This window comes from Peromyscus eremicus, chromosome 13 (assembly GCF_949786415.1).
Source record: "Peromyscus eremicus chromosome 13, PerEre_H2_v1, whole genome shotgun sequence".
Lineage (NCBI taxonomy): Eukaryota > Metazoa > Chordata > Mammalia > Rodentia > Cricetidae > Peromyscus > Peromyscus eremicus.
In genome coordinates this window covers 50,678,097-50,703,643 of record NC_081429.1, presented here as the reverse complement: position 1 = coordinate 50,703,643, position 25,547 = coordinate 50,678,097, and the positions used below count along the sequence as shown (strand labels likewise).

General features: G+C 46.0%; 1 protein-coding gene across 1 annotated transcript in view; it reads left to right on the top strand.

Annotated features, from left to right (window-relative positions):
* The first annotated feature begins 11,874 nt into the window (after positions 1 to 11,874).
* Fam117b (family with sequence similarity 117 member B) overlaps positions 11,875 to 25,547 on the top strand; it is a 70,955-nt gene continuing 57,282 nt past the window's right edge. The window contains 3 exon segments of the mRNA XM_059278097.1: positions 11,875 to 12,305; positions 12,307 to 12,374; positions 12,418 to 12,725. Coding sequence (XP_059134080.1) covers positions 12,066 to 12,305; positions 12,307 to 12,374; positions 12,418 to 12,725 — 616 coding nt within the window. The 5' untranslated portion in view covers positions 11,875 to 12,065.

Below are 25,547 nucleotides of genomic sequence, written 5' to 3'. Positions count from 1 at the left end.
CTTTTGGAAATGAAAAATATGGTTGCTGAAATAAGAAATTCATGGAGGGTTTAGAAAATGAAGATAAGGAAATTGGACTCAAGAGGTGACATATTGGTGGAAAGTAGAGGACAAAAAGACACTGTTAGGTTGAGCCAGGCATATATATATATATATCTGTGACTTCGAAGCCAGCCTGGTCTACAGAGCGAGATCCAGGACAGGCACCAAAACTACACAGAGAAACCCTGTCTCGAAAAAAAAGCAAAAAGACACTTATAAAATTAATCTAGGAAGCCCCTTATTTCTTGGAAGACTGGAGATGAGGAGAGAGGCAGCCGGAGAAGACAAGGGAGAACCAGATTATATCAGAGTTCCAACAGCAAACCTAACTTCTCCCACGTGGTTCAGATAGAGATTTTTGTGAAGGGGCTCCTTACAGAGCTGTGAGCCGAAAGGATTATGGGAACAACCGAGGGTGGTGTAGTGTCCGGTGACCAGCTACAAGAAGCCATTGCATCTCAAGCACTGAAGGGCCAGCGGGAAAGGGGTAGTGTAGACTGAGTCCAGTCAGAAGGTTGGGGTAGTGTAGACTGAGTCCAGTCAGTCAGAAGGTAGGGGTAGTGTAGACTGAGTCCAGTCAGACTGAAGGGTAGTGTAGACTGAGTCCAGTCAGACTGAAGGGTAGTGTAGACTGAGTCCAGTCAGACTGAAGGGTAGTGTAGACTGAGTCCAGTCAGACTGAAGGGTAGTGTAGACTGAGTCCAGTCAGAATGAAGGGTAGTGTAGACTGAGTCCAGTCAGACTGAAGGGTAGTGTAGACTGAGTCCAGTCAGACTGAAGGGTAGTGTAGACAGCCTGAGTCCAGTCAGGATGAAGCCAGGGAGCAGAGGCCTTTGTATTGGTGACAAAGTCCCTGACAAGAAGCAGTTCAAGGAAGAGAGGGTTTACTTTGGCTCATAGTTCAAGGGGACCTGTTCCATCCTGGAGGATGATGGCGGGAGCAGGGGTGGCTGGCTTCACGCATCCACAGTGGGGACGCAAAGAGTGATGATCGTTGCTGCTCACTCACTCTCTCTTCTGTATTCCAGCCCAGGCCCAGCCTGTGGAACGGTGCTGCACCCATTCAGATGGGTCTCCCCATCTCAGTGAACCGAGTCTAGACAATTTCACACACGCGTGCCCAGAGGCTAACCTGATTTATGTAATCCCCCATAGGCATGCTCAGAGGCTTGTTTCCTAGGTGATTCTAGATCCTCTCAAGTCGACAGTGAAGACCACCCCAGCCTCTTGCTGTGAGACGAAGCTAGTGCCTGTAGATGGGTCTGTCAACAGGAACAGCAGCAAGAATGTTCTCTCTCTATGCCAGAGAACATCAGGCAATGCAGGGGATGTGACAGTCCCCAGGGTCATCTGCAGGGCAGGGCAGGGCAGTATGTGACGGGAAATAAATTATCAAAGAATAATACAATAACATTTTCCCACCAGGAAAACATCTGGTGTTCATCCCAGGAAATTAACAAAAAAACCAAAACAAAACAAACCCCCCAAAAAAAACAAAATAAAACAGCCATATATAAGGCAGAACCTAAATGTCTAAAAGAGTTAACAAAGATACTAAACACTTATAGGGAGGAAAGGAAAGATTATACATTAATTAGAAATGGGGATAGCATCGGATTAATCACTAACAGCTAAGAATTCTGTGTGGCTGTGGAACCTCTCCTTCGACTGTCTGAGGAAACATTATTCCCAAACCAAGCCAATCAAATCCAGGCAGAGCAAAAGCCTTCTGTAAACATTCAGAACCTTACGCACTCTGACCCGCAAATCCTTTCTTAGGAATCAATTACAGGACAAAGATTCAAACAGACAGAAAGGAAGGTCCGGGGCTGACAAAGACGGGGTACATACATGCTCAGCCAAGACGAAGGGAAGTCCAGGCCGACAGCTGTGCCGCTGTCCTGGAACACTGGGTGGGGAGAGGCTCCAGGAGGAGGCCTGGAGGAAAAAACAAACCACTAATCATTTTCAGAAGGTTCAACAATTCTTTCAGGGATTTGGAGGGCAAAAGAAACAAAGCAAATTTCTATTTTTAAAAATTAGCTATTCCCGCCTCTTTTCCTTTTCCCTTGTGACAGAGGACGTAATCCAGGGTTGCTTGGGTGCCAGGCAAGTAAGTATTCTACTATTTTTTCTATGTTCCCAGGCCCAAATCAGCCTCCTAACAGCATTTGGTTTTCTTTTTTTCTGAAGATTTACGTGTGTGTGTGTGTGTGTGTGTGTGTGTGTATGTGTGTGTGTGTGTGTGTGTGTGTGTTGCATGCATGCACATGAGGGAAGGTGTCTGTGGAGGTCGGAAGAGGCACTAGAGCTACAGAAGACTGTGAGTCACGCAGAGCGGGTGCTAGGAATGATTTCGTCCTCTGCAAGAACAGTAAATGCTCATAATGGCGGAGCCATCTTTCCAACCTCTAGTATCCAGTTTTCTGAAACTGTAAATGCACCCTTTTCTTTTCCAGTTTAATTTAATTTAATTTGTCTGTATATGATGTGTTGGTACTTGCAGAAGCCGGAAGAGGGTGTCTGATGCCCTCAAGCTTGAGTTACTGATTGATGTGAGCTGCTCCACATGGGTGCTGGGAACCCAACTTGGGTCCTGCGGAAGAGCAGGAAGTGCTCTTAGCCATTGGGCCATTTTTCCAGCCCGGCTTCCTTCTTCTTTTTTTTTTTTTTGGTTTTTTGAGACAGGGTTTCTCTGTGTAGCTTTGCGCCTTTTCCTGGAACTCACTTGGTAGCCCAGGCTGGCCTCGAACTCACAGAGATCCGCCTGGCTCTGCCTCCCGAGTGCTGGGACTAAAGGCGTGTGCCACCACTGCCCGGCTTCCTTCTTCTTAAATATAAGATCTTTTATTTATTCTTTGACAATTTTATACATGTAAACAATGCAAATTAGCCTTCTAACAGTATTTGGTGTTCTTTTTTTCTGGAAGTTTCTTTTATTTCTAATTGTGTATGTGTGTGTGTGTGTGTGTATGTGTGTGTGTATATATGTGTGTGTATGTGTGTGTATATGTGTGTGTGTATATATGTATGTGTGTGTGTATATATATGTGTGTGTACGTGTGTGCCTGTTCCCTTTAAGCTCTTGTGCCCCACTCCCCCCCACCCCATAGCACAACATTGTAAGGTTACAAAGGAAGAGGGTCCAGTAAGGGCTTTCTCATGTTTGTGCTGAATCTTTTAGAGAAAGAAGTAAACGTAGGAAACTGTTATAAGTGCTCGCCCATTCCGAACCTAACTCCTTTGCTGTGTCTTCCACCTTCTTCCCAGAAGACGCTAATTCACAGGTAGGAGATCTCCAGAGCAGGCTCTGTGAAGGGTGTAAGGAGAGTCCAGAGATCGAATCCCAGTTGTAGACAAGCCGAGTCCCCCTCTCCCAGGCCTCATACATGTTAGGCAAATATTCTACCCCAGAATCCCCCCCACCCCTGGCTTCTTAATTTATGCCACAAGGTGGGCATGTGCCTGTCTTATCAAGTTTTTAAAAGCGGTTTGCTGAACTGGGGTACCAGCTTGCGGCAAAAACAACTCAGTTTTATGTTCTGAATGTCGTGGGTTTTGCTGCAGTGAATGATGTGTTTGCTTAACTGTCCATTCCATTTGCAGGAAACTGAGTACCAGACACACAGCACGTACCAGGCATGGGGCTACAGGAGTGAACAAAAGCAGACAAGAGCTTACACTGTAATTTTTCTTAACATTTAGTGTGTGTTGGGCACTGTGCTGAGGTAGGAGAATGGCAGTCAGTCTCTTAAGTGGTCTCATCTGCTCACAGAGTTTCAAATAGAACGCCCCGATTCGTATCCTGCTCTCCGAGTGTGAGTTTCCTCCAACTGTCTTTCTGATGACTCCTTGCTCCTCTACACGCCAAATGGATCCCCAGTGCGAGAGCAACAGCAAAAGCATTGATAATAAATACAAAACAGACCAACCAACAGAAAAGACAGCCAATTCTGTCAGTGCACACTTTCCTGGAAAAAGTCAGCCTCTGGGCCTTCTGTTGCACTGATCAGGGTTAGCTGGCAGAGATGCAGAATGGCGGGGCCAGAAAGAATGTGTTTAGCGCTGGGCGGTGGTGGTGCATGCCTCCCAGCACCTGGATCTCACTCTGTAGACCAACCAGACTGTTCTCAAACTCAGAGATCCCTGAGTGCTGGGATTAAAGGCGTGCGCCACCATCGCCCGGCTCAGATTTTCTTTTCTTGAGTTCCAAATAACTATTTTGTTTGGAATATTCTTTCATGATAGCTCCACCTGTTAGGTCTCATCTTAAAAATTGTACCTTGAGAAAGGACTTCTTACCCACTTTAGTTAGATCTCCATTGTTCTCTTTTGGCACGGGGCAATTTTCTTCGGAGAACTTTGCCATGGGCAATCATTTACATGTGCTTATGTGTGTGCACACATGCATGCCTTGTGTACTTGCTCATTGCTAAGTCCGTGAGGCATGGAGCATGCGGAGTTGTCCACCATTGTAGAGCTGCATGCGTCGAAGGCTCCCAGTGAGTGTTTGTTGAGTGAATGAATGAACTGAATGCTGAAGAGAGGGAACCGTGATGACCAAGTAATAATTGTGTTGTCATGGCCACAGCAGGGATGTGTGATGCTCCTGTGAGCACAGGGGAGTGAACTGGAGAGAGTCAGCAACCCAGGCCTCCGTGGTTTAGAAAAGCAATTAAGACTGGAGCAGGTGACAAGAGGCAAGTGTGGTGCCAAGCAGAGGAAATAGGAAATGTGAAGGCCTCAGGATGAGGGTACCCGGAATTTGGGGAAACGAAAGGACATCTGTGTGGCTGGAACCTACTGAGGAAGAGTTAGGCAGAGGAGGGCAAGAGAGGTGTGGAAAGCCTCAGCATTGGGTGTCATCTGAAGACAAACAAAGCTGTGCGGAGGAGTAAGGTGACATCTTGTGTGGGTTGTTTTCTCTTTGTTTTGTGGTGCTGGGTATGAGACCTGGAGTCTGAACGTGGTAGGCGAGCACTCTACCCCGGAGCCCTCCAACCTCAGCCCCAAGTTTATCTGTGTATGTGTGTGTTGTTAATGCTCTGTAGTCCAAGTGGGCCTCAAATCCATGATCCTCCTGCCTTGGCCTCCCTAGCTCGGGGATTGAAGGCTTGCATGCATCACTTAGCTCAAGTTCGGGTCTTCAAAACCACACTAAGCTGGGTGTGATGATGCACACCTTTAGTTTCAGAGCTGGGGAGGCAGAGGCAGGTGGATCTTTGTGAGTTCAAGGCCAGCCTGGTCTACAGAGTGAGTTCCTGGAAGTCAGAGCTACACACTGGAGAGACTCTGTCTCAAACACACAAACAAACAAACAAAAACAAACAAACAAACAAAACCAACCCTAAAAACAAAAAACAAAATAAGACAAAGCAAAAGAAAACAGTATGGGTAGGCGGAGGGGATAAACTGTGCTGGAGATGGGGGAGGAAGTTTGGATCAGTGGGGTGCTTGGGAAAGTAGGCTACGGCAGAGATTGTCTAGGAAGACTGGCTAGGTGAATGCAGGGAAACAGAGGTCTGTCTAAAAGGGGTGCAAGTTTAGAGAATGTTCCTTTCACATGAGTTTCAGGAAGTCAAATAATAAGGTAGAATGGTATACTGGTTTTCTAGTAGGCTAGAGGAAGAGCTAAGATGACTTCTGGAGGTTTGATTCAGACCACTGAGTGTCATTTACTACAAGGGGAGCTATTTCGTGGCAGGTGAGTGTCCAGGGGATGATGAATCCTGGTCCAGGTTGGAGACATTTACAAGACATATAAGAGAGACTGTGCAGGCAGCTGGATAGGAAACAACGTGATGGTCTGTTGAAATCTAGGCCAGATATCACTGTCCCAACTGAGAGGCAGGATGGGGTGCTGAGGTACTTTCCCTATTTCAGGATCAGAGTGCACAGCCAGCAAGCCTTGAGGATCTAAGGTAAACTAGCAGTCAGGTCTAATCACAGATCATTGATCAGCAATTTAAGCTTTGATAATCCTCTTCTTAAGTAGGAAATCAGAATTCCATATTTCTTGGAGAAAATAACACCTCTACAAATCCTACCTTAAAAATGCTTTTCCATTATCATTTATTTAGTTATTGTTTTTTGAGACAGGGCTTCTCTGTGCAGCCCTGGTTGTCCTGGAACTCACTCTGTAGACCAGGCTGGCCTCTAACTCACGGAGATCCTGCCTCTGCTTCCTGAGAGCTGGGACTAAAGCCACCACCTGTCCTGCATATCATGTATTTGTTTTGCCCTCTGGTATTTTATGTGCATATTCTTGCATTGTTGTATAGAATATACATACAATTTCCATTTCTTCCATTTTTTATTTTTTATTTATTTTTTAATTTTTTCCATTTTATTTTATTTTTTTCACCTTTTATTTTTTTCTTCCATTTTAAAGTGGAAAGAATTTATGGTCTTTGTTAACAATCTGACCCACCCCCTTCAAATCCCACCCCTTTGGTGCCACCCTGCATCCTGATGTAAAAGCCCCATTCTAGAGAAAAACTTCTCCCCCTTCCTCTCTCTCTTCTGCTTTTCCTCCCATGAGGTGCTCACTCTTGACCTCTTTCTTCTTTCTCTTTCTCTCTGTCTCTCTCTTTCCTATCTCTCTCTTCATATCTCTAATATAATAAACTCTCCATGTGGATGCAGTGTCTGGGTTGTGAATTACTGGTCACCATGGCCTCCACCATGCCTGCAAGGCATGCCTCTGCCCAGCCTGCCGCTGCATCTGCCCAGCATGTTTTCCTGCACACACGGGATACCCTGGAGGGGGTCCCCCCCATATTAATTCATAACATTGGCGCCCAATGTGGGGCGATACCATTGCTTTCTACTGCCCACCAGCAGTCTGAGGAGCTCTGGGATCCTGTACCACTGGACATTTTTCTGACGGCAGCACTGCGGGGGACTCTTTACCCCACCAGATCCGTAAGATTTCTTCCTTCTCTTCTGGCCATTTTCCCACAAGTGAGAATTTGTCTCGTTCTGGTACCACATGTCTTTCAGGCTTTAAGCCCTTTGGACCCCGTCCATGGCTTGTGCCCACTCAATTCCATGGCCCATAGCCTTTGTTATGATGGTCCATTGGCTATCTTGGACCTTTCATTCATCACTGACCCTCTGGGATGCTGGAGGTCAGATTTATTTTTTGCTCGCTGGTACCATGTGTCTTTCAGGATTTAGGCCCTTTCGGCCCCCGTTCCTATGAGATGGCATGTGGAGATGGCTTGTGTCTCACTTGGGCTCCTAGCCCATCAGCCCCTGCTTTTTGGACAATGGTCCACTGAGCAGCTTGTGCCTTCTTGTCGGTCCTCACTGAATTTCTGGGAGGCTAGAGATTCCAGCCCTTGGATTTTCTCTACCTCATTCATGGAATATGTGCCTATCTCCATAAGGGCTTAACTATCCGCCTTTGCGGTAAGACTTGGTCCCAGATACCAATGAAAATGGCTGCTTACCGACACTCCACATCCTGGTATTTTACAGGACCTTTGCAGCTTCTGCCAGCGATCCAAAAGATGGACGGGTGTACCCCACTTTCAAGCTTTCTCTTATTAGGTCCCTCTCTCCCATCCAGCTGTACTGCTTCTCCTTGAGCTCCAATGCATTAACTGTAAAAGTTTCCCAGAAAAACCTTTCTCCTTCTTTCTTCCACAAAGTCTATTTCCCATGTGCGAATGGAAATGTGTGATTGATATGGCCATCTACATTTCTTTCTGACTGATTTTTAAATGCTTAAATTTATCTGTTCCTTATCTGCTCAGTTTATTTAAATAACAAAAAAACAAAAAAAACCAACACATGAACATGTGGTCAGGTGCCATATTGGATAGGAGTGATGATCACATGGTCAGGTGGTGCCATTTTAAATAAGGGCAATCATGTGATCAAGGCATTTTTGTTGTTGTTGTTTTTTTGAGACAAAGTTTCTCTGTGTAGTTTTGGTGGCTGTCCTGGATCTCACTCTGTAGACCAGGCTGGCCTCGAACTCACAGAGATCCGCCTGGCTCTGCCTCCCGAGTGCTGGGATTAAAGGCGTGTGCCACCACTGCCTGGCAAGGCACCACCTTAAATAAGGGCAAGCACATGGTCAAGCCGCTCTCTTAAATAAGGTCAAAACAGACAGGTCATATGGCCTCACCACTATCTATGAAAACTTAACAGTCTCTAGAGCCCATTTTGACCTCACCCATTTTCCAGCATATTTTGCAGTTTCTTTCCTCCTGCCTGGGCCAAGGGGCTCTCCAGATATGCCAGCCCCTGCACCAGCTGCATCTGCCCAGCATGTTTTCCTGCACGCAGGATACCCTCAGGGGTCTCCCCCGCCACATTATAATTCATAACAGTCATAATGATCAATTTAGTGGTATATAAATCCTGTCCAATCTCATTTTAGAAACATTTGTAGAAGGATGGAGATGGTTCTATTAAAATTAAAGGAGTTTAAAAAAACTACAGAAAAAAAATAAGACTCATAAAAACCCATTTTCTTGGGAATTGGAAATGCGGCTTAGAGGTTAAGAGCACTGGCTGCTCTTCCAGATGACCTGGGTTCGATTCCCAGCCACCACATGGCAGCTCACAACCATCTGTAACTTTACCTTCCAGGGAATCCAACACCTATTGGTCTCTGGTACCCATGAGTACTGCATGCACCTGGTGCACAGGCAAAATACTCTGTCTGTCTGTCTGTCTGTCTCTCTCTCTCTCTCTCTCACACACATAATTAAAATATTTTAAAAACATATTTCTTTCTTATAAAGAGCTAAGCAAACTCAAAAGCAAATAAGTCTGTGGATAATTTTATTTTCTGAATTTCATGTGTTCTTATTGCACTGTACTGCGATTACCTTACACATGGTAGACACACACTCTTCTTTTAAGCTGTGCCTTTAGCTTTTCCTGGAGTTTAAACAGACAGACAAATTCTAGCACGTTGCTTCTTGCCTATGACTTCGTAAGTAAGTCACATTTCAACCTTGGGGAGAAAGTGTCAAATCTGAGTCTTCTCCTGAGAAGAGTGGGGTTCAAGCAAAGGGGAATGTTGATCTTCTTGATCCTTGACAAACAAGGGCTGTCTTCAGAGAGAAACCAGAACACTAAGAACAGTACGTTTGTTTGCTTTGATTCTTCAACAGCAGATAATGAAGTCAAGGATTAGAATAAATGATGTTTTTATTCATTTCCGTTCAACCTTAAAGACAGAACCATTCCAAGGTGCCCAACTGTCCAATTCTAACCATTATACATAATACATAATACAAACATACATATCCCTGAGACAGGGCTCCTCAGTGCAGCCCTGGCTGTCCGGGAACTCACTCTGTAGACCAGGCTGGCCCTGAACTCACAGAGATCCGCCTGCCTCTGCCTCCTGAGTGCTGGGATTAAAGGCGTGCGCCACCACTGCCTGGCACCCATTTTTATTTTTTGATTGCTAAGATTCTCTGATGACTTCAGAATTTCAAAGTTTTCATTTACAAATAACTAAAAATATCCTTTAGTATGAAGGTGGCTGACTGCAATCATTAATACTGGCTCTCTTTGGTGAAAGTTTGGCTGTAAGTTGCTGAGTTATGCAGGCTTGTTAAATGAGATAAAAAGAGACTTATTTGGAGCTTTGGGAATTGTGATCCTGTAGGAAACACAACTGAAAGAAAATGTGAACAAAGACCTGGGGATGTCATTTAGTTTGAGCACCAACAGTGCACACTGGACATGAGGGCCCAGGCCTGTATTCTTACATTCAGGAGCTGGACAAAGGAGGATCAGGAGTCTAAGGCCATCTGTAGTTGGAGTTTTTCTGTGTCCCACCTTGTCCTGCAGCTGCTCAGACCCAAGTAAACACACAGAAGCTTATATTAATTAAAACTGCTCGTCCATTAGCTCAGGCTCACTACTGACTAGCTCTTACACTTAAACTCACCCCTTTTCTGTTCATTTATATGTCGCCATGTTTTCTGTGGCTTTACCTGTGTGCCATTACATGCTATATTGGACTGAATGTTTTAACATTTGATCTACCAAAGCTTATCTGCTGACATTAGTTCTTTCAGCTTAATAAAAAGGAGAGGTCTTTAGTTCAGTGACATGCAGAACAAATGATCAGAGGGCCCAGGACACTGGAATATATTCCTAGAGGAAGCCATTGGCCATTTACCCTTGAGTGAAATTGTAAGAATTAATAACAGGCAGTATCCTTCACACTTAGTTGGAGTAAGTATTCATATTTCTGAGGTTTTGTTTGTTGGTATGCACACATATCATACCCATAGTGATTAATAAATGAAAGAATAAAGAGAGACTAGAAAAGGAATATTGAGAACTTCCTGCCCAGCACATTCTCATTAAATCCTTGGTTAATAGAACTGTATGTAGGAGATAGTATTGCTTAGCTGTACCTTACAAATAAGAAACGTAGCTAGGGACATACCCAAGATCACAGACTATGTGGTGGGTCTGAATCTCTCTAGGATCCTAGGAACCTAAAGGCTTTCCACAGGAACCCAGTAGGACTTGAGGCCTACCACCCATTTCCAGTGCCATCTCGCCTATATTTAAGAGAACTTTTTAGAATGTACATCTATGAAAGCAACAAAGGGATCAAGGGCATGCATGCACAGGGTGTATGTCGAGTTCTTCACTGAAGAGGAACCTGTGTATTACTTCAGAACTTCCTGCCTTTCAGAGCCCTTACAAAAACTGGTGGAGACTTCTTTTCTCCACCAGACTAAATATGGATGGTGGGTGGGCCAATGAAATGGCTCAGCCTGACCGCTTAAGTGTGATGCCCTGACTGACACAGGCTGTCCTCTGACCTCCACAGGGATGCACGTGCGTATACACACACCAAACGTATAAATGTAATACTTCAATAAATAAAATACGGGTGGCGTACCCAGCTCTGTTGCAAATAGTTTGGAGCAAATAGAGGCCCCAGCACTTTACACACTTGCAAGCTAATAGCCATCTTTCTAAGGTATAAGGGAACCGTGAAGTAATTGATTAAATTCGTGAGGGGTTGAGCTCTAGGTAGGAATCGCAACACCATTCAACAGCAAGTGCACAGATGCCATCTAAAGTGTATTCTAATCTGCAAATGTAATCTTTCAGAGACTTGGATCTTTGTAGAAGCTAAAACAAACAAACAAAAAACCCAGAAAGAAGGATGTAAAATGCCAGTATGATTACATTTCTTTTTATTTTCGAGCCCTGCCTGTCTATAGGTAGAAGAAATCAGGACAGAACAAAAAAAAAAAAACAAACCTGGGGCCCCCCCAAGAGACGTGCGGACGTGGTAACTCACAGCTACCACCGTGGTAAGGAAACGAGATAGAGGAGGACCATCCCCGGGGACGCCCGTGGTCCCGGACAGTCCGTAGTCCCTCTGGCCATCATTTCCAGTCTTAGAGTCCCCAGGGGCTCCCTCCAGCGGGGAGCAGGGACGCGCGTGGCGGGGCGCGCGCCTACGCGTACACTCACGTGTATACACACACACGCACACGCACGCACACGCACACACACACGCACGCACGCGCCCCCCGCCCCTCCCGCCACGGCCGGCTTCCTCCACCACCCGACTCCCCCACCCACCACCCATCCCCGGGGAGGAGAGAGGAGGGAGGTGGTGGTGGTGGGGGGGGGGGGGAGGCGGGCCTCTTTCTCTTTAAAGAGCAGACGCAGCCTCGGGAGCCGAGCCGCGCGCAGCCAATCCGCGGGGCCGAGCGGCTCGAGCGCACTGACGCCGCGCCAATCAGCGGCGGCGGGGGGCGGGGACACCGGAGGAGACACTATTGTTGATGAGGAGCCGCGGCGGCGGCGGCGGCGGCTGCTGCACCACCACCTCGTCGCTGCCCGCCGCGGCCCCCTCCCTCCCGCCCCCGGTCCCGCCAGTCAGGCTTCGTCACCCGCTGCGGCGGCTCTAGGCCTTCCCTCGGGGGCCCCCCGGAGCAGCCGGGGCCCGGCGCCCAGCACCCCCCACCCGGTGCCCGCGGGCCGGGGGCGGGGGGTTGCCTAGGGGGAGAACCATGTCCCAGCGGGTGAGGCGCAATGGCTCTCCCACGCCCGCCGGCGCCCTCGCGGGTGGCGCGGTCGGCCCGGCCGGGGGCCCCGGGAGCCGCCTGCAGCCCATGAGGGCCACCGTGCCGTTCCAGCTGAAGCAGCAGCAGCAGCAGCAGCAGCAGCAACATGGCAGCCCCACGCGGGGCGGCGGCGGCGGCGGCGGCGGCAACAACAACGGCGGCTGCGGAGGCGCTTCAGGCCCCTCGGGGTGGCGGCGGCGGCGGCGGCCTGCGCACCGCCTCGCGCAGCACCAGCCCCACGCGCGGCGGCGGCGGCGGCGGCGGTGGTGGCGGCGGGAGCGGGGAGCGCGAGCGCGGTGGCGGCGGCGGCGCGCACCAGCCCCACGGTGGCCACGCAGACGGGCGCGTCCGTGACGTCCACGCGCGGCACCAGCCCCACGCGCGGCACGGCGCCCGGGCCCCGAAGCAGTCCTCCGCGACCGCCGCCCCCGCCGCCCCTGCTGGGCACCGTGTCGTCGTCGCCCAGCTCGTCGCCCACCCACCTGTGGCCCGGCGAGGTGAGCGCGGCCCCACCCCCCGCCCGGGTCCGCCACCGGAGGAGGTCCCCGGAGCAGGGCCGGCCCTCGGCGGAGAAGAGGAGCCCCAGCGCCCCGGTGTGCAAAGCAGGTACGTGGACGGGCAGGGGTCCCCGGGGCGCGGAGAGCGGGGACTGCAGCGCTCCGGCGGGGCGGGGCGGGGTGGGGCGGGGCGTGCGGTCCGCCACCCCCTGCGTCGTCCCCGAGCGAGCGGGTCGCCGCGGTGGAGGTGCAGCCGCTAACCTTGGGCCTGGACCCGTTTGTGGGCATCGTCAACCCCCCGGGGCGGGGGGGAGGTCTGGCTTTTGCGTCGCTGCTGCTCACGCTGGCTCGAGGGTGAGGCTAGGGCTGGTCTGTCACTTTTTGTTTCAGTGACGTGGTTTTTAAGGCTTGCAAATAGCGCAGGGGTGCTGCTGCTCGGTGTTTCTGTTCCACAAAAACAGTTTCGGATCTGGAGGACTGAATGCCACCCAGCCAAGGCGGATTGGGATCATTGGAGAGTTGTGAAGCTGGGAGCGGTTTTTTTTTTTTTTTTTTTTGCATTTCGTAAGACTTAATGGTTAGCAAGAAGGGAGAAGTTAAGCAAGGTTGCTTTGGGGTGTGTGCATAGGTATATGTTTATGTATATATACATCTATGTGTATATACCTATGCTCACATGCATCTACATATATCCGTAAATGATAGCTAGCCTGAGGGTCTGGGTGTATTTCTTAGATACTGGTTTTATTTCGCTCTTATTGTTTGCTTTTTTTTCCCCTCCCTGAAACAGAGTCTCACAAGCCCTGGCTGGCCTGGAACTCGCTGTGTATTCCAGGCTGGCTTTGATCTGTCCGCCTGCCTCTGCCTCCCTAATGCTGGGATTAAAGGCGTACCCATCGTGACTGGCCCCTCTTGTTGTGTACCTGACAGTTTTCTTGGGGAACATCCTGAATGGAGGTGTTGGGTTCCCGTGGAGTCAGTTCAGAAAGAATAATTCAAAGGAGTATTTAAAATTGTAGGACGTGGACCGGGATAACATTTGTTACGTGGCTCTTCCCTCAGAGTGTAGTGAAAAAAGAATTCGTAGTTTTTAGTTACATATTAATAGTGCTGGTGTGCACCTTTGTCTTTGACTATCTGGAGAATTTCTGTTAAAACCTTATAGACAATAATTGGGAGTTTCAGGAAATTTAACTCACTTTTTCCCCTTTTTTTTGGATTTCCGAGACAGGGTTTCTCTGTGTAGTTTTGGAGCCTGTCCTGGCTCTTGCTCTGTAGACCAGGCTGGCTTCGAACTCACAGAGATCCGCCTGGCTCTGCCTCCTGAGTTGCTGGGATTAAAGGCATGCGCCACCACTGCCCGGCTAATTCGCTTTTTCCTCACCAAGTCAGTAATATGAAGTGATTTAAGAAATGTAGAATAATGTGAATCTTTTTACTTTTTTTAATAAATGGTTTAGAAGTTTTTATTACATTTTATTTCTTGTGTGTGTCTATGCGCTCGCATATTTCCATGGCATCCAGTGGAGGTCAGAGGACAGTTTGTAGGAGTTTGGTCTCTCCTTCTGTCGTATGGGGTCCAGGACATCCAACTCCGGTTTCAGGCTTGAGGGCAAGCACCTTTGCCTGATGGGCCATCTCACCAACCCTGTGAAGGGGTTTAGACAATACCTCTTTAAGAAAGATTGACCAGAAAATGTTTAGTAATGTTTTCTAATTAGAACCAGAGAACAGTTTTAAACCTTCTGGGAATACAAAATGCTTCTGGGTCGTTTTTTCTTTGTTTTTGAGACATGGTCCCCTGTAGCCTCCGCTAGACTAGAACTTACTCTGTAAACAGGTTGGCCTCACTGACTGCCTCTGCCTCCTGAATGCTGGGGTTAAGGGTGGGCACTACTTTACCTGGCTACAAAATGCTTTTAAAAAACATTAGGAGGACTCCTTCGCTTGCAGTGCTGGGCAAGTGGTTTTCACACAAGACCTCGTTTTAGCGTTCACACTGGCCTTTATACAGGTTAAGAACGAGTGGTGGCCGGTGAGATGTGACTCGGCTTGTACTCCACAAAGAACATGCCTTCAAATTATATCAAGGAAAGTAGCTTCTAGTATATAAGAGCGTGTCTGGGAAATGCACTGCACACCAAAATTACATGTGTGGAGTTGTTGAATCTGCTGAACAAGATTTCTGCAGTTTGCCTTTGGCTTTCCGGAGCCGGGATAGTGCATCTGGTATTGGAAGATGAGCTGCTTAGGTGGGCAGGGGATGTGGAGGAGGAGGCAGGGCCCTCAGTCTGATTGCAGAATATGTCCCTCTTACAAGTTGACACTCGTGTACCCCGAGGAGAACTTGCTTAGGTTAAATGGTCAAATTGTGAAGGAGGGTGCTCCTTTCCAGTGGTTTCTAGGAGGCCTTATTTCCAGGGATTCCAGGCTCATTCATATTTTCCAAAGCCCTCCCGTCCCCCCAAAAAACCAAAACCCCAGAAAAATGAGTAGTTAACTCTTTAGGTGTGAGGGACACGGCTTGTCACTAGGTCTTTCAGTCTTACTCAGGTGTAAATGTCCGATGGCTTCTTTTTTGGAATATATTCTTGTTACACTCTAGTTACATCTGTACAAAGTGGGGAGAATGTTTTCAGTTTCAGATCTTTCTAGCACAGACTGCTGTGATTGAATCATTAGATGTTTTATATGACTAAATCTAGAGACACTGTAGTTACCAGACCCCGTTTTTGATTAAAGAGTCCCGCCAGTTTGCAAGCTTAATGAAATGTAAAAGCTCTTACTGTAGAAATGAAGGTGCTTTTTTATGTAGGTCTGTAACCCTCATGTGACCCAAATGCTTGAGTTCATCTCCATGAGGTTGCAGGCTTGTAGCTGTGTTATTGGGTGAGCAGAGTATCCCATCTGTGCTAGAGCTCCAGTATCACAGAGTTCCTGAGTTGGAGATCTTGGGATCTCCAGCTGGTTGATTATTTCTCTGGGAGCTAACCACTGACTGATACAGAACGTCTTTCTCTTGACTGATGAGGTCCCCCAAGCATTCGTTTAAATGGCCGATCTCAGTACTTGCTGTTTTCTTTGCAGAGTGGCTCGTCTGGGTAGGATGATGTCAGAAGGTAACTAGACAGTGGGCTAATTGTGAAGTTTATTTGGCGCTTTCTCTTTCACTTGACTTTAATTTACGTTAAAGGTGAACAGTTGGGATGAGCTTTGGCTGGACACTGCCTTAGTACCCGTGGTCAGTCAGCCAATGTGGTATAGAGAAGTGAATAACATGTTAGTGATAGAGTCCACGGTTGTATAAAATTTCTTTATTTATATACATTGTGTGTGTGTTGTGTGCTTGTGTGCGTCACATATGTGATGGTCCAGATCCAGTCTGCTGGAGTCTGTCCTCTTTTTCTGCCCTTGGTTCCGGAAGATTGAACTCAGGTCATCAGGCATGGTGACAGACACCTTTACCTGCTGAGCCATCTCACCAGTTTTAGTTTTATTTAAGTTTTCATTACATTTTATTAATTTTATTCTCTCTGTGTGTGTTTGTCCACGTGGATGCCAGGGTTCATGTTGCATTTTTCTAATTATTCTTTATCAATAAAAAATCAGGAGTCAGATATGGGGTAAGAACTTGAATGATCAGAGAAGTGGTGGGGAAGCCACCAGTGACCTATCTCTTCCGTTTCTCCATCCAAAAAGCATTGAGATCTTCTTTAAGCCCTGCCTCATTACTTCCTGTCTCTCTATCTGTCCTCCAAAACCTCTATGGTTAATTTTGGTCAGCTAGTGGCTAGCTCCGCCCTCTGATTCAAAGCAAACTTTATTGTCAGAATGAGATCAAAATATCACACAACAGGTTCATGTGTGGAGGTCAGAGGGCAACCTTTGGGAGCTGATTCTCTCCTTCCACCATGAAGATCCCAGGGATCAAACTTGTTAAGCTTGGTGGCAGGCACCTTTACCTGCTGAGCCATCTCTGGTCCCCTCCTTGTGTTTTTTTTTTTTTGTTTGTTTGTTTGTTTTTTCGAGACAGGGTTTCTCTGTGTAGCTTTGCGCCTTTCCTGGGACTCACTTGATAGCCCAGGCTGGCCTCGAACTCACAGAGATCCGCCTGGCTCTGCCTCCCGAGTGCTGGGATTAAAGGTGTGCGCCACCACCGCCCGGCTCTCCTTGTGTTTTTAATTGACTAATAATTGTTTATCTTTATGAGATACTATTTGTTTTCTATACATAAATATATCATAGAATGATCATTTTAGGCTAATGGATATATCATCTACCATTTCATACTTAGTATTATATATATAAGATTTAAGTATATTTAAGATTCATTTTAAAAAATTGTGTGTATGTATGTATACAAACACATTGCTACCCATTATTGTGGAAATGAAAGGACAGTTTTCAGGAAATTTTCTGTTTTCCCTTGCTGATTCTGGGGATTGATCTCAGGTCATCAGGTTTGGTGGCAAGTACCTTTACCCTCTGGGCCATCTTGCTGGCTTTAAAATCCATTGTAATTCGGTAGACTCTTGTACAGTTGAGGGGTTAAAGGTGCTGACTATTTGAAAGTCTACCTGTAACTTTTGATTCCTCCTAAACTTAACAACTAAAAATCGGCCTGCAGTTATTGCAAGGCTTACTAGAAATAGAAACATTAAATTTAACCTATTTTGTTTATATTTTTTATGTGGTGAAACAAAACTCACGGGAACTTAGGTGACTTTTTACTGCCACGGGCAATGTACCAGAGAGAGGAAGAGCTCAGGTGGAGGCGATCGCATCGTGCTCTGCTCTGGAAACTTCAGCTCACTGCAGCAGCAGCAGGTGGCTGCTGCATTATCACAGCAGTGCAGGAATGTCAGAGTTAGTTGTATGTAGTTACGATTTAACACTGCATTCTCATTGTTGTTTACACTCCTCTTGAGAATGGAGCCATGCTTGGTGTTTGCGTGTGTAGGGTTTGACAAATGTTAGCTTTTTATAATAGGTGTATGTGTTTTACAGTAGTGATAAAACAGACTGTTCTCACTTGTAGGCAGTAGTAAAACATGGGATACACATTTATGCCTTTGTGATTGATATAAGCTAACATGTAACCTATTTTGTGATATTTCCAGTCTATGCAATGGTTCTATGAGCTTTTTCAAATTTTCGCAGTCTCCACCAAAATCCTATGTAAATGGACCTGAGCAGTTCAGACCTGTGTTATTCAATGTTAACTGTACATTATTAATAGCTATAGCCATCTATGGATCTCCGCCATCTGGCTGTTCTTTGTGTCCTTTATAACAAATTGGTAATGTGTATAAATGAATTATTTTTCTGAGTTCTGTAAACCACTCTAGAGTATTACTAAACCTTAGAAGGTGTTCCTGGGAATTTGTGATCTCTAGCTGGTTGGTCAGAAGTGCAGGTGTCCCGGGACTTGAAACTAGCCTCTGAGGAAGGGGCGGTCTTTTGAGGTCAAGCCCTTGTTTGAATGTTAATATCCCAACATGCTCCTGTTAAGGTAAATTTCCAGCACTTAGCTGATGATGTGTGGGAGCCCCGTGGCTTTACCCAGCAGATCTGCATAGAGAGGATGATTAGGACCACGGGCCTGAGTGCAGGGGTCTGAGATGGTCTGCACTTGGCTGTGCTGGGGGAGGAGGTCTTTTGCTCCACCCCTTGTCATCTCTATAAATACCCTGGGGCAGAGACAGTCAGGGCCCGTTGGAAAAGGTTCCAGGCCCTCTTGAGGCTATCCTTTATTTTCTATCTGTTTATCTCCACAATCTAAATCCTATCTAATATTTCCTGCTGCTCGCACTCAAGAAAACTCTGGGGAGCTGTGGATTGGTGGGTGAACGCCCTGCAATGATGCCATTTCATATGGTTGTGGAGACTTTAGGAGGAGAGGTTATACTGAGTGGGTCCTTTGTGCTGTATCTTACTCTGACCTCTTCCTGTGTTCCATTTTCTCTGCTTGCTGGCTGCCATATGACATTGTGCTCTGCCATGCCTTCCTTAATGCCATAATGGATTGATACCTCTGAAACTGGGAGCTGGAACAAATCTTTCCTTCAGTTGTTTCTGTCAGGTATTTTTTTCTAGGATGATAGGAAAAGAAACTTCCGAGAGCCCTGAAGCTGTGGCTGGTATCCATTCTACTCAGGGTAGTTAGAATCAGAATTGGACTGTTAAATTTCCATTTGGTGACCTGAGAATTGGTGCTTGAAAACACCCCAGGGTGCTTGTTAAAAAATTCATTGTCCAGGTCTAATTTTAGGGCTTGGAAGTCCCTCCTAGTAGTTGCAGATGCCTTCAAGGACATGGCTTGAAGTCTAGGGGGAAAACATCAATTTAGTATTTATGTGATTTTTGTGGTGTAGTTGATAACAAGATGTGTATTTTTTTGGGGCGGGGGGAGGGCCGGCAGGGTTTCTCTGTGTAGCCCTGGCTGTCCTGGAGCTCTCTCTGTAGACCAGGCTGGCCTCAAACTCAGAGATCCTCCTGCTTCTACCTCCCAAGTGCTGGGATTAAAGGCATGAGCTACTACACTGGGTTTAAACCATGTTTTTTAGACATGTATTCTTTTACAGTATGTGCCTTATTTTGTGTGAATTTAATTGTTAATTGGGGTGGGAAAGTGCCAAGAAGAGAAACAAAAGATGTACTTCCTTAAAAAAAAAATTACTTTAAAGTGTGTGTGTGTGTGTGTGTGTGTGTGTGTGTGACATTCTTGTGTCAATGTGAGGTAGATGCCTGTGGAGGCCAGAAGAGATTGTGAGCAGTGTAGTGTGGGTGCTGGGATCTAAATGGATCTTCCGGAAGAGTAATATATGCTCTTAATCCTGAGCCATCTTCACAGCCCCACGAGGAGCTGCTCTTTGAACTAGTAGGCAGACTCAAAGTAGGGCTCCAAAACTCCGTGTTTGTGGCAAGTTTGAGGTCTGTTTTCTAGTACCTTGTGAAGTAAGTCTCTGAAAATTTAGCATTTCTCTGACATTTGGAGGATAGTTAGTTGCTGTTTTCACACCTTCAGGGGAATCCTTTTGGCTTATGATGTATTTTTACAATTGAAGATAAAGCATTGTAAAACACACCAGTTCTACATCTTGACTAGTGTAATTTTCACTTAGGTTCAGTTCCGCATGTTGGATTGAACTAACTCTTCTGTGTTACTATGCAGTGCAGACACAGTAGTTCACCACTTCTGCATTTAATGCCACTCAAGTTCTTAGGACGTGGGCAGAGTGCAGCCAGGTTCTTCGCCAAAATAGAACCTGAACAGACTGCAGCCCAAATCCTAACAGAGTCCTCATCCTCCTTTGAAACCCCGTGAGCCCGGTCCTCAGTCCCTTCCAGGCTCCCGTCAGAATGGCCTGGTGGGCTGTCTGTGCTTACAGAATTTGAAAGTCTTGTAGCCCACGGTTCTGAGCTCTTCCTTCAATCCAGTTCCAAAGACCTAAGAGCCAGAGTCAGGTTTATCACTGGCCCTCCACCACCACCCTGTCCTCGTGACACTGTCCTGTCACTTGTTGCTGAGACAGAGTACCTGACTAAAGCGACTTAAGAGTGGAATTGTTTTGTCTCACGGTGTGAGGGTCAGGACGGTGGAGGAATGGTCACGGTGTGAGGGTCAGGACGGTGGAGGAATGGTCACGGTGTGAGGGTCAGGTCAGTACAGTGGAGGAATGGTCACGGTGTGAGGGTCAGGTCAGGACGGAGGAGTGGTATGGCAGGATGTGAAGTGATGGTGACATTGGACCTGCTGGTGTCACTTTGCTTTTTATTTTTTATTCAGTCCAAGACCCCAGCCCATGGACTGGAGTCACCCACAGTTAGGGTAGACCTTCCCACACCAGTTGACGCAGTCTAGACATGTCTCATAGCATGCTCACTGGCTTGTCTCCTAAGTAGTTGCAGATCCTGTCAGGTTCACAGTGAACATGAACCATTTTAAATTGCTCTGTGTGGTGATATTTTGTTTGTGTTCTGACAGATAAAGCTTGCCTGGAGATCAGAGTGCGGAGCTAGCCACTAGTTAACCTTAGAGCAGTGGTGGCACACGCCTTTCCTCCCAGCACTTGGGAGGAGGAAGTAGGAAGAGGAGGAGTTCAAGGCCACTCTGGGCTACACAAGGTTGATCCAGTCTAAAAGAGAAACAGCAAGGCGGTGGCGGCTCACACCTTTAGGAAGTCTCCAGGGACTGGCTCCTTTCCTTCAATGATCTTTCATTCAGCATTTACCCCCATATACCAGTTAGAATTCGCGCTCCAGCTCTGATGTCAGTGGAAGGAAGCAAACTGAACAAGGTGTTGTGCATTGGTTATAGGAGGAGGGAAATTTCAGCGTGTGTTCACAGGAAATCGCGCAGGTCAAGGGCAGATGCTCACGAAAGGTGATGGGCTCTAGCAGAGAGTCCAGAAGTCTCAGAAACCACTACCACCACCTGTCATTTACTAAGGAGGGGAAATGGGTATGGGTGTGGTTCAAGATGACAGATAACAACAGAAGGGAAGGAGGTTGAGAAAGGCAGCAGCTTCTGTCTTTAAACTACTTGGAGAAAAAATAGCATGCTTGTCTGTTTTAAAAAGACATTTTAAAAATACTACGTTTTAAAAAAAACCTTAAAATTAACCTTTAAATCACACTGCCTGTAAATAATTAAAAATTACAAATAGCACTATACTTGTAATCAAATCACACTTCTATTTGTTCTCACTCCTGCAGCCCTTACAACAACAATTTTCAACTCTTAGGACTTTTTTTTTAATGTTTAATATTCATACATGCATATAATGTGTTGATCAAATCTGCCTCCCATTTCCTCCTCTTGGGGCTTATTTTTGGTGCTTATTTATTGTTTTAAGAAGGGTTTTCCTCGGTTTATGACTTATTCCTACAGAAAATGCAGGCTTACCAGTGGTCTTAGTTAGGGTTTCATTGCTGTGAAGAGACACCATGACCATGGCAACTCTTATAAAGGAAAACATTTAATTGGGTCTGGCTTACATTTCAGAGGTTCAGTCCATTATCATTATGGTGGGGAGCATGACAGCATGCAGGCAGACATGGTGCTGGAGAGGAGCTGAGAGTTCTACATCTGGGTCAGCAGCAGCAGGAAGAGAGAGTGCCACACTTGTTTTGGTTTGAGCATCTGAGACCTCAAAGTCCACCCTCAGTGACATACTTCTTCCAACAAGGCCACACCTAATAGTGCCACTCCCTGTGGGCCTGTGGGGCCATTTTCTTTCTCCACAGTGGTTACTCATTATTAATGTTTAACTTCTGACTATGCAGGCACCGTTTGTATCAGGACCTTATGGTGTGCTGTAGTTGCAAGTCTTCCTTGATAATGTTTTATATTCCTTGAGTTCACCTCAAATTGCTTTGTTTGCTGGCTTTATTTTCTGTTATTTAACATACATTTATTCTGGAACTTTGATAATGGAAACTTTGGAATATTTAAAAATGTATCAGGTTTCCACCTGTCTTTGTAACTGTTCTATTGTGAAGGGACACCATGACCAAGGCAACTCTTTTTTTTTTTAAATAATTTATTTATCCTTATTTTATGTACATTGGTGTTTTGCTTGCATGTATGTCTTTGTGAGGGTGTCAGATCTTGGAGTTACAGACAGTTGTGGGCTGCCATGTGGGTGCTGGGAATTGAACCTGGGTTCTCTGGAAGACCAGTTAGTGCTCTTAACTTCTGAGCCATCTCTCCAGCCACCAAGGCAACTCTATTATAAAAGAAAGCATTTAATTGGGGCCTTGATAACAGTTTCAGAGGCTTAGTCCATTATCATCATGGTGGGGAGCATGGCAGTAGGCAGACATGGTGCTGGAGAAGTAGCTGAGAGCTACATCTTGACCTGCAAGCAGAGAGAGAGAAAGGAGAGAGACTCCTTGGCATTGGCTTTTGAAACCTCAAAACCACACTTCCTCTGGCAAGGCCATATCTACGCCAACAAGGCCACACCTTGTAATCCTTCTCAAATATTGCTAGTCTCTGGTGATTAAGCATTCAAATAGATGAACCTATGGTAGCCATTCTTATTCAAACCACTGTAAGGATTATGTCCTTAATTACGTCACTAGCCTGTAACGGCATCCCAGCCTAAAAAGTGGGCGTGCTCTCTTTCCACACTTTCTCCTTCTGTATTCTTCTCTTATTCTTCTCCCTCTGTGCGGGCGCGCGCGCTCTCTCTCTCTCTCTCTCTCTCTCTCTCTCTCTCTCTCTCTCTCTCCCCCCCCCCCCCCCCCAATAAAGCTCTAGAAAGGTAACCATGACTCATGATTCTTCCGTCACGGATACATCCAGCACTCTCCTCTATCGGCATAGCTGCCGCCGGCAGTGGCCAGCCACGAGCCGCTGCTTAACCAACAGCCACAACACCATACCACACCACTCTTTCATTCTCCTATTCCAAACTGGCCTGTGGATCTGGTCTATGACATGGTTATTATCCTGGAACTTCCCTGAGAATTCTCTTTGTATATTCTGTTTGGATACTCTTAATTTTGGCAAATACTGCAATTACAGGTGTCCACCAGCACTCATGGTTTATGCATTGACGGGGATCAAACTCAGGGCTTCCTGCATGCTAGGCAAGCACTCTCTAAGTTGAGCTACTCTCCACGCCTTCTAACACCCTTTCACATTAAAGTTGTTGTGCATTCATTGAGCTAAATCTACCTTCAGCTTATCGATTAGAAGCGTGATATTTTTAATTGGTCCATTTCTATTTGTGAGCTTAAAGTAATAATATTTTTGGGTGAGGGAATAAAATGAAGTATTTTTAGAGCCCTTGCCTTCAGAGAGCTAACTCTAATTGTGCAGTTTGACTTGCTTACCAAAATGTCTCCTGTCTCATTTCGTCCACCCCTCCTTTTTTTCTTTGCAGTTATGTGACTGTGTTAAAGTTTATAAGTAGTAAAGAGTACAACGAGCATTTACTGCTGTTTGATTTCCAGATCATGTCATAGAAATCCACTTGACCATTTGTTATTAAAAAAAAAACCCAATTTTGGGTGATTCTGTATTTGTACAAATGTGACTGCCCTGTAAGTTTATTACAGACTAAAGACAATGGTGAACATTTACATCATTTTCAGCCTTTTTTAATTACAAAGACATGAGTTTCAGTGTAATATTTTCATATATATCATCATTTTGTTCTCATTTCTCCCTCCTTGATCCCCCACTCCCTTCTCCCAGATAGTTTGCCTTCTGTTTTCATGATGCATATTTCCCAGTAACACCTCCACCCCCATTTTTGAGACAGGGTCTCAGCCTTTTCTGACCTCAAACTCACTGTGTAGTTAAGGATGGCCTTGAACCTCCTAATGCTGGGGTTATAGGAGTGCGCATTATGTTTATGCAGTGCTAGGAAGCACTCTACCAGCCAAGCTACACTCCACCATGCTCCCCACCAAGCTAGCCCACTCCCCACTTCTTTTAAGACAGAGTCTCAAGTAGCCTAGGCTAGCCTTGAGCTCACTAGGTAGCCTCTGCTTCCCAGGTGCTGAGATTACAGGTTTGCACCGCCATGCCCAGCATTATTACCCTCTCTTGTGCCTTCCTCCTGACTCTTTGGAGCTTTGTCCTTCTCTAGTGTCCTTTCTCCTCTTGTGTCGTGTGTGTGTGTGTGTGTGTGTGTGTGTGTGTGTGTGCGCACGCGCGCACATATATGTATTCACACATATTTGTGTCCACACGTAATACAAAATGTGGTATTTTTCTTTCTGAATCTGGCTTATTTTGCTTAACGTCTTTTTCTCCAGTTCAGTCTATTTTCTGAATGTCATAATTTCATTTTATAAACTGAATGAAATTCCACTTTGCATATATACGTTTTCTTCATCTATTCATCTGGTGGGGATCATCTAGGCTGATACACTTCTTAGCTACCTTGAAGATTGTAGCAAGAAACAAGGATGTGCACATCTCTGGGGTCTGATTTAAAATCCTTTGGTTATATATCAAGGAATGGTATACCTCTATGATATGATAGTTTTACTTTATTTTTTTTCCTTTTATTTTTTTTTTTTCTGGTTTTTGAGACAGGGTTTCTCTGTGTGGCTTTACGCCTTTCCTGGAACTCACTTGGTAGCCCAGGCTGGCCTCGAACTCACAGAGATCCGCCTGGCTCTGCCTCCCGAGTGCTGGGATTAAAGGCGTGTGCCACCACCGCCCAGCTAGTTTTACTTTATTTTATTTTGAGGAATCTCTATATTAATTTCAGTAGTGGCTGACCAGCTAAGTTTCCACTGTTGCAAGGGTTCTTCTTTACCCACATCTTCACCAGCTTGTGTTGTCATTGTTTTCTTGATGACCGTCATTCTGAATAGGGTGACATGAGGTCTCAAAGCAGCAGGGGTGGTGATGTGTGTGTGCATCCTGCTCATGGCTAAAGAGTTGAACACTTTTCCAAATATTTAACGCCCATTTGTTCTTGTTTGGGGAACTGGAGTTCTTACAGATTCTACATATTAATCTCCTGTTAGTGTAGTTGGTAAAGATTTTCAGAAAAAGTTCCATGGGCTACTGAGAAGAATGCATTCTATTTTTGTTGAATGGGATACTATATAGATATGTTAGGTTCATTTGATTTGTGGTGCAGTTTAACTTTGAAGTTTGTTTGAATACCCTGTTGAAGATGGCAGGGGTATCAAAGTCATCTGTAATTACTGCATCTGTATCTATCAGACTTTTAATGCCCATTAGTGTTGGTTATATTTAATTGGGAGCCCCAACATCTGGCACAGTAAATTTACATTTTTGATTTATTAATATGTAGTGACCTTCATCTCTGATTAATTTTGTTTTGAAGTCTGCCTTTTCAGATATAATAATAGTCATGATATAATAATAGTCATGTCAGCTTGCCTCTGCCTCCAAGTGCTGGGCTTAAAGGCGTGTGCTACCATCACCCAGCTA